This window comes from Conger conger, chromosome 10, assembly GCF_963514075.1.
Source record: "Conger conger chromosome 10, fConCon1.1, whole genome shotgun sequence".
Lineage (NCBI taxonomy): Eukaryota > Metazoa > Chordata > Actinopteri > Anguilliformes > Congridae > Conger > Conger conger.
In genome coordinates this window covers 27,346,957-27,362,182 of record NC_083769.1, presented here as the reverse complement: position 1 = coordinate 27,362,182, position 15,226 = coordinate 27,346,957, and the positions used below count along the sequence as shown (strand labels likewise).

Below are 15,226 nucleotides of genomic sequence, written 5' to 3'. Positions count from 1 at the left end.
ATGCTGGAAGGCAGTTGGTGCTTCTGTGTTAGACAGACAGCAGCAGGCCAGTGGCACTGTCCCAGACTGAAGCAGGTAAGATGGAGCAAACAGAACTGGAGTACACAGGCACCCTACATTAAGCAAGCGGGTGAATCTTTCCGCTCATGAAGAAACAGGTTGTTCCTCTTTACACTGCAGCTTGCCAGGCTGAGGGAGGGACAGGGGCAGAAGACACACTGCAGTGTTTGTTTCAGACGCAGAGCGGTAGCACCCTGTTCTCTTGGATACACAATCCCCCCCCCCCCCCCCCAAAGTCCTTAGTTTCTGGGGACAATGTTTGTGTGCCAAGTGCACACACATACCCAAGGTACACACAATTTTCTGTTCTTTAATAACATCAATTACAATATATTAAAACGGAGTGTACAGCTCCAATATCACACCCAAACCCCTACCCCAAACCAATGATACAATTCACAAATTTGCAATCTTGTACAACTTGCAATGCTTTGGTTGAGAGGATGTGTGCATTTGGCTATTTAAAGATCATTTTCAGGTGCCCCTATCTGGTAACAGAAGTATAATTCACCTGTACATTTAGGCAACTTCTAAATATCATGGCGGGCCTTGTGTGGGAATATAGGGTCCGTCACTCTGTCCCCGTCTGGGTCATGGGCGGGTTGCAGGCTCCAGCCGGGAGGTCTTCTGGGTCTCCAATCAAATCAACGTGAGGGTTTTTTTTTCCTGCTTTTGGAGAATATCGATGTGAAGAAAAATAAAAAGGAAGCCACAGAGGAGTACCATGTTCATGTGAGACAGGTGGGTATGTGCAGGAGCGTGTTTTTGGGCTTTCTGTAGCACGTGTCCCTGCTCCTCTCGGGCCTGTTAGTTGGTGTCCATGTGGTCATCGGCCGTCTGAGGGCCTCCGCTCGAGGAGGAGGTGGAGGGAGGAGTCTCGCTGGCGGCCTCCCCATCTCTGCGCTGGTAAAACAGGACGTAGGCTGCTTTCGTCTAAGAACAGGGGGAAAAGGGTAACATTCAATTCATCTTTATTTGGATAGTGCTTTATACAGAGGCGCTGTGAGAGCAGAGCTTCACAGTCGACTATGGCAGAAAACCAGGTCTGAACCCCAAGAATAACGTAACAAACGTACAAAAATAAAGCCTCCCCGGGAGGGGGGAGGGGGAAATGAAACTCTCCAGGTGGAAGACATCTTGAGAAACCTGGCTGTAGTTGGGGATTATCTTGCCAGAACAGGGCAATAGTTTGGATGGAATGAATGGTAACAGAAAGGTAATGGGGGATCTAACCGAGCAAATCATAGAATGCCTTGGGCAGGTTACAGTCAGAGGTAGTCAAATTAGGTGGTAAAACGGGTAAGTCCAAGCAGAGGGAAATGAGCCAGGAGGTTCTGCAACTCATAAGACAGAGCCGGTGAAGGGCTATCTTTGTATCATTGGTATCAGCACAGACAGGATCACGCAGAATGTCAATGACCCAGGCCAGTTTCCATGCGATACACAAAACAGTATAACAGTATATCCCACCAATCTGAACGCAGTAACAATACAAAATGCAACAATGCAAAAGAGCCAGTCCTATTTCACTTACCTAATTTGTTTGGATTCAAATACTTGTCTACACTTGACTGAGCTTGTCTGATGTACTGAAACCTACCAGTGGCATTACCACAATGTCATCCCTCGGGGCTCATTTGCAGTTTTCTATGACTTAATTTGCAATTGCCTGTCAATTTGGGGCAGGATAATATGCCTTTCTAAAATTTAAACCCCTGCCTGTGGTACAGATGGCCAATTTGCGGGGGACTGCCCACTCACAGGTCTCTCCAGGGTGGGCAGACAACCCGTAGTCACGCCCCTGTGAAACACTCACAAAAAGTGCAAACCTCGCTTTCAGGTTCTCTGGGTTGGTCAATTGCACCAGGCAGGATTAATGGAGCACAGAAAAGTTTTTGAATCCAAACAATGACATGATTGAGCCAGGAGTGGAAAGAGCAAATGTTCTCACCACAATCTGATCTTCTGTAGCTGATGAGACGCTGCTGTCATCAAAGTAATACCACTTCTCATCCACCTCGTTCTTGGCGAAGGCAGTGTCTGCAGAGATAAAATCAGTTGCTATGCAAACTATGATCTGCCCTGGCTTGAACATGGTTTAATTTCATGAGAAGGGACTAGCAATGAAACTGGAGTGGCCTTGCCCTGCCTGTCTGGTTTCTTGGTATTCTCAGTCACTACATGGCAATATGCTGTATTGTGCACTAGCATTACTCACTATTACGTGCAAGTGTTGAATTTGACAAAACGAGACCAAAGCTGGGTGTAAATTAATTTGTCTGGAATTAATTTGTTTGCTTTTATTTTATTATTATTTTACCCGTAATGTATTCAATCGGAATGTAAAAAAAAATCGGAAGCTAAACTAAACTAGTTTAAAATAATGGGAAAGACAAACGTGTAATATCCTTGAGTTGTACAGCAGATTTTTTTGGATTGGTGTTAAACAATGACATTAAAAAAAAAAAAAAAAACCTGCTTTCAGTTCTACTAGAGCACCAGGCTTCCTTCGATGTAGAGCTCTCTATGATGCCAGTGCTGACAGAGAACACATAATGCCTTTACACTTGCCAGTAAATGGAAGCTGCACTGAGCAGATAATCTATCACCCCTCCCTAATGACATTTCACAGAAGTCGAAGTTGCAAGACATTTCATACTCAGGATTGTCAGGAATATTAATATTTGTCACACAGTAGGAACCTGGCAGTGAGCTAAGTGCAAAGAACACCTTCAAAATAAGCAGCGATGTAAACCATGGCATGGCATGGCAGCCAAAGCCTACTCTCAGCCCTGCATTAGATCTACTACTAAAACCACAACCAGAGAAAATTACCAACTACCTGCAAGATGTACGCATTCTCAGATAAGACACAGATGCTGAAATACTGAAATAACAGGTTAGTAGGGACAGGCCCCTCTCTATTTCGCTGTATCCTATTGGCTCATACTTTATTTAAACAAGTCTAAATGATTAAAGGAAAGTTTGCCAGTTACATGCCTTGATAAGATTAGGTGAAAGCCTGTATGACTAGTTTTGAAAAGTCATGAATCAACTGGCTGCCAGTTAAACTAAAAGCCTTTCAAGCTTTTCATTCTAACCGGACCAAAGGTCGGTGACAGCACAATCTAGTAGTTAGGAAACTGGGCTTGTAACATCATGTTATAGGCCTGATTTGGAGGTGGGGCAGCGCTGTTGTATGCTTGAGCAAGATACTTAACATAACTTGCTTGAGAACATATTGAGCTGTATAAATGGACAGGACTGCATGCATAAAAGCATGCTCAAATATAGTGTCAGCGAGAGCAGAGCACCAGAGCTGACACACATGCACTCCTTTGACATACCCACCTGCAAGCCTGTGATTACGTTACAGCACAAGCTGGGTGGGATGGATATATGCAGTATAGACACACTAGTTTGTGGGTAAATGGAAGTTCCTAGACAGGCTGAATGGCCTCTTCTTGACATGATGTATTATTATGTTATTATAAGAGCACAATGATGTTGTTACATCATAATTTAGAAAATTACAAAATCCTGCCAGTCGTAGAATTTAGAAGCATAGCCCCTTTATACTTATGTTATAAAACATGACCGTAAATGTGCATACCACTGTATTTTAATAAAACGGTATATTTCAGTGAATTAATGCCCAACACTCCGTATTCACAACACAGTGAAATAATGAAGCAGGGGAATTAGCCCTGGGGACAGCATACTCACAGTGGCCTCCACCCATGCCTCCATAGTGGTTTGATACAGCAACAAGGTCATAAACATAGGGTGTTGCCTTCGGGTCACAAACAAACTCCGACATGTTCAAATCTCTGGGGAGGAACACACAATTTTTCTGTTTTACATTTCTGCATTTATCTTTCCTTCCTCTCTCTCCTTTCCTCCTCCAGCTTAATTTCATTCTGTCAAATAAGGATATGAACCCAAGAGAAAAAGACCAATATTAAGCAATGCTGTGTTGTAACTGCACCGATTCAAACAAATTCCCCCTTGAGCAGGGAACATGTGAATAAGGTTAGTAAAGTATGTATTTTCAGTTAAGAAAATGTCACTTTAAGCTTAATTACATTAAGCCATTCATTTGTAGTATTTTGATCAAAGGGAATTAAACACCAAACTGTTTATAAATACAGCATAAGAGTCAGGAGTACGATCTGAGCATGCAGATTTTCCTACATTCCTGGAGGTTGTAATGAGATGAATCCATTTGAGTATACTGGTATAACCTGAATAGTAGACATAGGCCCGATCATGCGAACTCAACGACAAATAAGAGGGAAGTGACAGGCCGTTTTGCTCAACAGTTTTTTGGGGTTTTTTTTGTCCCCCAGGTTAAGGTTGATAAGTGCCCTCTGAAGTGGAGAGTGTATAGGGCTTTTTTTAATGCAAAAAAAAATAAAAAATAAAAATAAAAAACATTTATTTGTTTTGACAATATTACAAGGAACAAAACAGCAAATCACAGACCATAAATCAAAAATAAATGAATGCCTTCCAAGATTGACTATTGCCTCTAATAGGGTTATGGTTAAAGTTATCTCACTAATGGAGGACATGTGGACAGATGGACACTGATACCTGATAGGGAAGTCCACCACAGTATCCAGCTTGTCCCTCCAGCAGCGATTGTAGGAGAAACGCTTGAGGTGAACCACCAGGAGTCGAGGCAAGGACCACAGGTCAAACTTCTTGGTGGCCTGCTGGTGCTTCTTACAGTTCGGACAGTACCTGTGCGAATAGCCAATGTTAACACTCTCCAAAAGAAGGAATACTTGTTTATAAAGCACCAAACATCCCAATGAAACATAAAAGAAAACGCCGTGACACATCAGCTGAGTAGCTGATGACGGCAATGCACTGCTCATTAACCAGTTGCATTCCTCTTGAAAAACTGCTGGTTATAATTCATTTCTTCCAGCAGGCTAGCTAAAGAGGACACTAGAGCAAGTGTGAAGATGAGCATTTTGATGCCTGGCTCACCAGGGGTCATGCTCTCCCAGGGTCTCCATGGTGGTGAAGAGCTGGATACATTCCCTCAGGGCTACGGTGGTCTTTTTCTTCTGCTGCTGCATCATGCTCTCATGCTTCTCATAGGCCTGGGTGCCAATGGAACATGAACAGGGAACTCAGTTTCAGGTACCAAATGCTTGTAACATCACACAAGAGAGCAATCCTGGTTCTTGAGCTGCAGGCTCTGATGGATATTGTGGGTTGCTCAGTATCAAACAGATCGATTAAAGCAGTTGATCAGTTAACTCAGCTTACCTGGTTCCCTAGGTCTCAATTGGGTAACTAACACTAATGTGAAAACGGAGCGTAGAAAATGCCTCTCTGGGACCCCAAAGTATGGGAGGCACTGACGCTCCTCCATTCAGAAACTATGGCTCGGTGTTTGCATCTGACACTGACCCTGACCCTGACCCTGACCACACAGCAGGCACAGGGAAACTAAACTTCACTCTGACCCGTGTTGGAGTTCTCTGTAATCAGGTCTGTTTTATGTATAGCTTTCAAACCTGATCACATTACTTTTATTTTTAAAAGTGAAACTTTATTCATACAACACATTTCCTGCAGAAGTAACTGATTGTGCTTCACAGAATAATAATACACAGAAAACATACACAAAATAAAATAAAATGTGCCCCCCAACAACAATCACACATTATCCAACAACCTATTTATATATGAGCAAGGATATTTGCCCAAGAGCAGCCACTAGACAACCGTACCTACCTCTGCCTCCTGATCATCATAATAGAGTTTTCTCATGTCAGAGTCCCAGTTGATTGCAACAGTGGAATGTGCTGTTGACATAGAGTGCTCTGGTCAGCAATGACCATCAGCTTGCATCTTAAACAGTTCACGTCTTTTGACATTAATACACCAAGATGATTTTTTAAATACATCTTTGATCATCAATTAAATGGGTGTATACATTTCATTCACTTAAATATACTCATTTAATGTCTGGAGTCCTAGGTCAGAGGACAGACTTACTGTTGATTTTGAGGGTGTTGCCATCGCTGGGCAATAGACCAATGTTGGCCGTCCCGTATGAGTTGACCATGCTGAAGGAGAAAAGTTTGGGCTCAGTGTTGGCAGACTTCGCTGCGCTGCCAGACGGGCCGTTATCCAGGTCCTCGCTTTCGTCCTCATCTTCATCGTCATCCTCCTCCTCCCCCCCAACAGAGTCATCTGATTGGCTGAACTCCGGCTCCGGGCTGACCTGGTGATCCATGGCTTCTTCCTCATCTGTCACACACATTCAGTTAACATAGGTCAACAGAGAAGGAGAGGAACAGGTACCGCCATATTAAGAGCTTAAAAAGACCAAATGAAAAGGAAGTACTTTTTTTCCTCACAGCACTCTGGTTCTCATTTCTGGACAGCCACAGGGTTTGCCAGTATCAGGAACCAATTCAGACCAATGAAACCACCGTGCAGTTACAGTAGCAGCACTGTCAATGGCTTAAATTGATACATTAAGTGCTATGTAACCATCTAGGCCTCTGGTCTCTGGAGAACAATCCTTACCTCCACATGCCCCATTGGGGCCATTGCAGTTCTGTGGCCCCTGCTGGCCATTGCTGTTGGTGCACCGCCCACTGCTGGATGCCCCCTCCGATAGACTTTTACCACACCCGCCGAGCTCTGCATTGTGATTGGCCAATGCAGTCGACTCTGCCTGGTTGTGGCTGGCGATGCTACTGGAGGCTGATGCTGAACTCTTTCCTTCACAGGCAGCAGATCCCTGCGGCCGCTTCACGTAGCGCCTGAAACACAGCCGCCAAAGCACGTCACCTGGCAAGCCTCCAACGCACCGCCTCGCCATACCTAATCTCACTGGACACCATTTACTGGACTCCTTTCAACTGTGTTCCACCCAACTCTAGTTTAAGCTCTTCCAACAGTTCTGGACAGGCAGACACAGGAATGTTGTTGGCTTCCACCCAAGGGCAAGATCTTCAATTTTGTGGCGCTAATCGGCAACTGATAACACCTGGTATTGGGATCCAATGGGAAGGGAAGCAATTAAGGCAAATAAATGATTTATCTTTGGTTTGGATGATCCGTACCCAATCCTCTCCAGCACCTTCTCATACAGCAGGTCAACAGGGAGGTTCTGCTTGGGGACGGTGATGAGCAGTGGCTGGCCGAACAGCTGGGCGCCGGTGGAGCCGCCCGCGTGCTTGCTGTGCCTCTCCCTGAAGTACACGGGCAGATTGACCGTTTCCCCCTCCTCCTCTCCCACCTCGTATCTGTTTCACACAGAGCAGAGCGCAAGATCAGATCCACTCAAACACTGCCAACTACAGGCTGTAGGACAGTATGCAAACATAGCTCAAATCAAGTTAATTCAGAGCATTCAAGCATAATTAGAGGTTTCATTTGACAATTATTTGTATTAGTATTCTCTTTTCCCCCCCATTTCATATGTACAAAGTCAACATGTAAATAATATCCTTGTGTAAAGTATGACTAGGACGGTTTTGCTTCCACAAGAAAATTTGACACCCATTGACTTTGCATGACTATGCATTCCTCTGACGAGACATACTGGGTTATTAACAGCGCAACACTAAGCGCCCATTTCACCCTGAGGCTGCTGAAAGGATCTTTAACTTCCTCCATTTTAAACGTGCATTTCCTTTATTTCAAATGCTGCAGAATGGGAAACAATGGCAAAGCATGATTACACAAAGATGTCGTCTTTCTCCATTATGTTGTTCAGGCCATCGTCCTTCCGGTAGATTTTATGAAATCGGTGGTTGTAAACATCTGCCACGACCATCTGGAAAAACAACGCAGGCCTTTCGAACATTCGCTCAGCATTGTACATCAATATCAGAGGCTCAGTATATCCCGTTTCTAAAACAAACAGTCATTTTGTGCTGCCTCTTCCCCTTTCTGTGTGCCACTCAAAAACAAAGAGCACTCCATGTTCAACTTTTCTTATATGCTGAGAATTCTAAATCAATGTAAATTACACAAGGTGTAGAAAGGGTAAAATCAGAAATGGCCCAATGTGAGGACACAATTCAGGTTCCTAAGGAAGAAAATGGCGGTGCCCTCACCTTTTCTGAAGGGATTCCGGAGTGTTTGGACAAGGCGCTGCAGAGGTCTGCCACAGAGCCCAGCTTAGGGACCACCACCCTGTACTGGAGCAGAAAGAGTGTTTACTGTGCTGCAGATCCAACAGGAATGTAGTGAAACAAGAATTATGTCCGTGAAATTCATACATTGGCAATATATATATTAAGTCTCCAGATACCTGCAAAATTTGGAATTCCTGTAATCTTTGATAATTCTCAGGAAAACCATGTTATTAATCAAAATGTTCAGCAATATGAAAGGAATTTTGTTTCAATTCCTGGTGAGAACATACATTCCTTTTGAAACACTTCACTCGGTTTTACTGGTGCCTAAAATGTTGAAGTACTTCATATAGTGTTTTCAACAATTTATTTGTAATCAATGTTAACAATGTTATTGACCAAATTTCAGACGATCTGAGCCAACCTATTCCAGAGTAGCACGTGATACTGTTGACGGCATTGGCTGAGGGTCCTACCTGTGCAGGTCTGGATCTGGGGTCTGCACAGACCAGGAACACCTCCATTGTGCGATCCTTCTTCATGGGCAGGGGCAATGTGAGGTAGCAGAAAGGGTCAAAGGTCACCGAGATCTTGGAACATTCTGGACAGACTAGAGTGGATTTGAAGAGGCCGTGGAAGATGTCTACTATGACCGAGTCATTGCGCAAGCGGTGGTTAGTCCAGGCTTCCTTGGCTACTATCTAAAAAAAAAAAAAAAAAAAAGGAAGACAATGTAAGCACCTGGGAGGATATTATTCTAAAATGCATAATAATAGTCCTTTACAGTTAAAGGTACCAAGTATCTAAGAGCCCTCGGACCATGGAGGGTAAGACAGGTACCTCGTCTGGCCGACCCTCGTCGTCCCTCAGAGCCAGGTAGGGCTTCTTCTTGACGCGGTTCAGGTCCTCGTGCAGCCCGTCCAGCAGGAAGGCCAGGAGCTCCTGAGAATCCTGCTGCTGGTAGCCTGAGAACTGCGGGGCGAAGCGGCCCACCTGGGTCTGGGGACGCACAGCACTCAATTCATTACAGGCTTTTCATGCTAGTCGGTATTACTGCCGGATAAGGAATAAAAGGGCTTTCATTCGAAACCATACACCCAGTCAAACTTATATTTTCTGAAAGATAAACACTGCATTCACAATAATGATAACATTTTATGCGTAATACACACTACCTGGAGGCACAAGGAGATCCCAAAGCCCATCATGACTCACTCCAGAGCCGCATGTCTGAAGACCAGGGCGTGTCCCTCACCTTGAAGCTGCGTGGAGCCACATAGCTGCTGCGGCTGAGCCACATCTGCTTGACCAGGTCAGCGTATGCCTCGGCGATCTCCCCCCGCATTCCCAGAGGATTCTCCCGGTTTATCTCTGCCTCATACTGGTCGTCCAGGAAGTACTTTGTGAGTGGGGAGGCATGGCTCAGGCACTGGCAAGCAAAGGGGTAGCAGAATTAAAAGCAATGGCAGCAGAACCGGTTTATGCACATCAGCACTGACCATACGTATTTGCGGCTGTTTTCCACAATGACGCTCATGGGTGAATAAATGGGTTTACCTGGAGGGCGGAGTTCATGAAGCAGGTGTTACCCAGGTTGCTAAGGCCACACAGACCTGGTTGCGACTGGTAGTAGGATGAGCTGTAGGAACTGTAGCCGCCCAACCTGTGAGGTCACACGGGATCATCAGTGGGTTCACTCAGGTTAGTCCGTTGCTAACCCGCTGCATGTTGAAAATGAAAAGCTTTGCGGAGCGTGCTCACCTGTTGTCAGAGGAGGTGCTATTGTTAAGGGTGTAGATGGAGTTGCTGCTGCTGTCGCCATTGGTCACGGTTGAAGAGATGGTGGCTGAGGAGTTGGAGGAGAGCTTTGGAGAGGTAGTGAAATTCCTTGACGACACAATACTGGACCTGAGAGCACAGCAGGAAGGAAGAGAGCACTGAAATTTGCTTTGTGAGCACTTTTATCAAGGCCCCTTTCGTTGCGCTTCAATTTAGTTTAATCTAGCCAGATAATGGACAGACTTCTGTAATTCGTGGTACTGGTCAAATAAAAGCAATCAATCCCAGCAGTTGAGGGCTAATCCATGATTTGACGCACATAAGGACAATAAAATCAGCACAGGGATGAACAGGCCTCCTGGTCTGAGGAGCTTACTGTGAATGGGGGGCTTGTCTGGGCCATGTGCCGTCATCATTCTTCTGTTCGATCACCAGCATCTGAGGGTCCAGAACAAAGCAGAAGTGAAGAGGAACGTGGTGGCTTTTTTCAAAAGGGTTGGCCTAGCATTACCATGAGGAACTACCATTCACACAGGCTACCGGTGCATAAACCAGAGTAATCAGAGTAGCTTAAAACAAACACACATCACTCTGCCAAAGAAGACCTTTGCAAGCTGAGCTTCAGGTAATTAAAAAGATTTGGTTAAGTCGGCGATGATCGAGGCCCGAGTATTTAAGCAGGTTATGCGGTGCCTTACCTGGCCCTGGAAGAGGCCAGCATCCTGCACCGTACTGTCCGGCTTGCTCAGCTGCTCATACGTGTTGCTCATGTATTTGTTCCACAGGCGGGTCTCCCTCTCCCCGGGGATGTTAAATAACGACCTCATCTCCTTTTCAATTGTGTCTGTGAGCAGGACAAGGAAAGATACATATTCCAGGTTTTTATACATGCTGTCTCGAGAGTTCCATTTACTTGCACTGTGCAAATACTACCTCGCAAGGCATTTAGCAAATGCTTTTAGCCAAAGCAACTTGCCTAGGGTCCGTTCACTTGGAGCTCCAATTACCATAGATAACCAACGTTATTTTTGGGATCAAAAGAGGGGTATTCAGCAAAAAACACTGGTTCATAATGCACTGATAGGCTCCACAGCATCATCATCACCTTGACTCTGCCTGTGTGAATGACTAATAGTCTCACAGAGCATCATCAGAGGGCAGTCAGCTACATCATGGTAAATGGCCACTCCACTAATACATCAAGCATATTCTGTTTGCAGCAGCCGCATAAGAGAAACAGTCCTCCAACACCATGGTTGGAGTTAAAGTGGCAAAAATCAGCAAAGACTGCACCCTTCTTTAATCAGAAGTTGCCATCCCAAGCAAGCACCAGACCACCCAAGTACACAAATCCTATGCTTAACAACATCTCCAGAATTCATGGAGGAGGTTGCAGGGGTAGAATGGGCATTCAGACATGCAGCATTCCAGATTAATCCACAAAGGAAATTTTATTTAAATTACCAATTTCCAGTTTCAGGGTTTCCAGTATGGTGGTTCAGCTTACAAACTAGCATGAAGATGACGCAGTCTCTCGCATTCTTTTACATTCACCCTCAAATACTCTACGATAGATGATGAAAGTGATAACAGCACTCTCTCCTGCCTCTCACCTATGGTGTCGGCCTTGCTGAAGTGGCGCATCACCACATTCTCCATGTTGTTGTGCTCACTCAGATTGAGCTCCAGCAGGTAGACCTCCACTTTACAGTGCTTCACAAACATGCCATGTTCCACCACCTAGCGAGAGGGAGCACGGACACGAAGAGAAAGGCAATTACAACGTTCTACAAAACCCCAAACACCACATCTCGCAAGGAAAATTCACACACATTCTCATGCGAAAATACTGAAGTTAAGCATCATGCTTGGGGCAGGTGAAAGAGACTAAATATCCCAAAACACTGTGACAACAATCATATGCATTTTGCATTAACTGTAACACTGGATAAGGGCACCTGATAAAAGGCAGTAATATAATGAATTGTAATATCATAGTCGGGAAAAAAAAATCAAGTAAGAAAAACCCCCAAAAAGAGAAAAAAGCGAGTAAGAACAAAAAAAGAAAAGAAAAAAAACAAGCAATAAAAGACAAAAGGCCAAGCATGAATTGATTTAAAACAATAATTAGAAAATACCTAAAATGAATGCTTACAATTACCCTTATTACAACAGAGACATAAACCAACACACAAAGTTTGTGTGCCCCTGCTTTCAAGTCAGCAAGGGCTCTTTTCATGCATTAATATTTTCATTCCTCAATAATTTGGACCGGGAGAAAAATAGATCATATTGAATAGTTTTTACTTTTGCCATCAACCCAAAAACATACAACCTAAAATACTACAATATAGATCTTCACCTACATTTCCTGTGACTTTTACAGATAATATACAGTTAAGTTTTTGAAATGGAGTGACACTCGGCACTCAAGTAGCACAGCCCCTCATTTAGAGCATGACACATCACATGTCTTAACTTACCTTCCTGACAATGGGGCGTTGTCCCTCCAGACACCCATACCAGGTGACAAGCTTCTGCCAGGCCTCAGTGGGCATCAGAACATAGTCCAGCTCGTCTATAAGGTGCTCTTTCAAGGACTGAGACTCCTGGTCTGTGGCAAAAATAGACGTTAAGCCCCAGGAAGCGTCTTCTCAAATGAACATTAATTTAAACTCATCTTTTGGCCATTAGTTTGTGTGTTGTCTTTCAAATGCAGTATGCTAACCATCTTGGAACCTATGTCAAGGTTATGATCCAACAGTATATAATCAAAAGTAAGAGGGGATTTGTTCATCTTAATGTTCCACAAATCGTATATAAAACTATGCAATCAGGAAGTTTTTCTGATAGCCTACAGATTAATATTCATGTTCATCCAATTGTTGGTAAAGTTTTTGAATATAGAAGTGGGCGGTTTAGTGGCTTGAGACATTCTTTGGACAGAATGGACTTTTTTTTTTTACATTACCTGAGAAGAGTCCTGAGTTGTCTATAGGCCCTGGATAGAGGTTCTGTTCTCCAACATTGTACATATCCCAGCTGTCAAATCCCACATATTTCTTCCACTGCTTAAACCACCTACTGTCAATCAAGAACCTGGAAGACAGAAAGCCACACGACAATATAAAGCTGTAGGTGAAAATAAATAACATAATTTCACTCCATCGTAATATTTCAATAGTTTTATCATTAAGGTCTCAGAATATGGAAGTCAAATTATTTATCATGAACACTTTCAATTACTTAAGAGTGCATTAGGCAAAGTATTCTAAACTTGAGTCACAGTTAAAATAAAGCTTGAATATCCTAATTATACCTAAATAAGGGATCTTCTCCCTTGAAAAAACCTGTTAGTCGGATTTATTGAATTCCCCCGACAAACAGGCATGATTAGCAAAACTGCATTGGGTCATTAGTAACTTACACAGCTAACGTTAATTTACCTAATGGTTTCGTCTTGAATTATGAAGTTATATGTCATATATTAGCTAAAGTTAGTTAAACTGAATTTAACAACTTCATTTTACCAGCTAGTAATCGAGCTACCAAATGAAATCGCAGAGGGGAAAAAGCAGGCCAAATATTATCGAGGTAACATTACCACATCAAAACACAGATAAGATTCCACCAAGCAATATTCCATAAACTGTCATACTGCAATAGGTTAGCTACGTATCGCTAGCTAGCTAAAATAAAAGTAGCTAATTTGGTTAGATGTGCTATAGTTAACCATTTTCCAAAACTCCCGGAAACAAAGTTAATCGTACTTATGTAGACAATATCAACGTTAGCTAACGTTATATCGTTCAGCTAGTTAGCTATGTAAGCTAGTTAGCATTAGCCATCATGCGCCGGGTAAGGGAGTGATGAATCCGTTTCTGTTACCCACTTTACATGACGGGAGTAGCAAATTTGCCATTTAATTAACTAGCTAACGTTTGTGTGTCATTTTACATTTCGTCTTTGGGCACAACTGAAACGAATCCAGTAAGTTACCAAGCGAAATGGCCAACGACTGGTGACTTGGCTATCGGCCTCTAGCAAACATCCCTTAAGTTACCATTCTCGGCTAGCTAACGTTAGCTATCGCTAACTCAATTCAACCCGGTGAGGCTATGGGATGCAGCTAGGCTAGTTTCATTTTAGCAAGTTAGCTCATATAACAGTTAAGATTATCTACACAAAGGCTCCATTCTAGTTGGCTAACATTAACTGCGTTACACAAGAACAAAAGTTAACTACGAATAATCGTCTGACTATTTTATCATTTGTATCACTGGTTATTAACTACTTGCCCTACGGAACAAATTCAGTAGGTAACGTTAGCTAGCTAGCCGGCGAACTAAACCCCACTGTTTCCTGCCTCGTATTATCCGGTTTCCCAGGCTACGATTCCACAGGCCTGTATCTACGGTTGCTGACTTAGCCAAGTAGCTATCTGTAGAAATAGCACTCTCACCATTCGTCTCCCTTACGGAGAGGTGTCTTGACAAGTGCTCCAATAATCTGTTTTTGACTGTCGGTTGAAGGTATGTGAACCTGAGCAGGAACCGGCTCTGGATCGGGCTCTACCCCGCTACCCGATTCAGGTCCGTCGCCTTCAGACATTGTGTTGTGTCTGAGAGCTAGTGCAGCGAGAGCGCGGATAAAATGGGGATATGAGTCACGGGAACCAGCACGCCAATACGACTAAACAGTAAATCGTCTAAAAAGCGAGTTGCTGCACAGTAGCAAACTGAACACAGCTGGTTGGCTACATTATCATTAATGTCTATGTTCCAACTGCTTGGCTAAGAGGAGGTTCAGCAGATGCTATTTTTTCCATGTTAACGTCAGCTATACAATGTGTAGCTAACATATGTGCCTGACTTCGTTCTGTAGGCTACTTGCTGATGCTGCTGCTCAGTTGGAGTCGTGCGTTGCGTTGATGTTTCTGCACCCCTTGTGATCCAAATCCGAGAAAAGAACTATTTTACATCGTACTATTCCTAAACTGACGGTGTCTGGTGTGATAGGCTAACTAAAGTCGACCATAGGCGAGTTGACTTCCAAACAGATGTTTCTCTTGTTTCGTAGTCAGTGCAAGTGCTCTAGTAATCAGGTAGGTATAATGCCAAATACTGTATAGCTACATCCTGCTAGTAGGCTACATAAACAAGTATTTACTACTGCGCGAATTGCCAGGCTACCATCAAAATGTATTATTTATTGTTATTATTTATTATATGAATCTTTTCTTCATACTTAACTTTTTAGATTGATAAATC

The 15,226-nt window shown here is 43.6% G+C and overlaps 1 protein-coding gene across 1 annotated transcript; it reads right to left on the bottom strand.

Moving 5' to 3' along the window:
* Positions 1–354: 354 nt before the first annotated feature.
* LOC133139420 (ubiquitin carboxyl-terminal hydrolase 4-like) lies at positions 355–14,923 on the bottom strand. The gene is made up of 22 exons (XM_061258948.1): positions 14,419–14,923; positions 12,928–13,055; positions 12,440–12,570; positions 11,570–11,696; positions 10,655–10,800; positions 10,333–10,394; positions 9,939–10,085; positions 9,735–9,840; positions 9,433–9,606; positions 9,018–9,176; positions 8,654–8,878; positions 8,157–8,240; positions 7,779–7,873; positions 7,158–7,340; positions 6,616–6,854; positions 6,079–6,333; positions 5,815–5,885; positions 5,059–5,174; positions 4,657–4,806; positions 3,787–3,890; positions 2,012–2,100; positions 355–993 (listed from the first exon to the last, which is right to left on the bottom strand). The coding sequence occupies exons 1-22, from the start codon at positions 14,565–14,567 to the stop codon at positions 868–870; spliced, it is 3,066 nt and encodes a 1,021-aa protein (XP_061114932.1). The 5' UTR covers positions 14,568–14,923; the 3' UTR covers positions 355–867.
* Between the last annotated feature and the right edge of the window lie 303 nt (positions 14,924–15,226).

Bases quoted from the DNA above. Each gene is read 5' to 3' on its own strand.
- LOC133139420 (XM_061258948.1), bottom strand. From the start codon at position 14,567: ATGTCTGAAGGCGACGGACCTGAATCGGGTAGCGGGGTAGAGCCCGAT. The intron at 7,874-8,156 runs GTGAGGGCACCG...TTGTTTTTCCAG, and splicing joins CCGGAATCCCTTCAGAAAAG to ATGGTCGTGGCAGATGTTTA. The intron at 7,341-7,778 runs GTAATCATGCTT...TGTGTGAAACAG, and splicing joins GAGAAAGACGACATCTTTGT to ATACGAGGTGGGAGAGGAGG.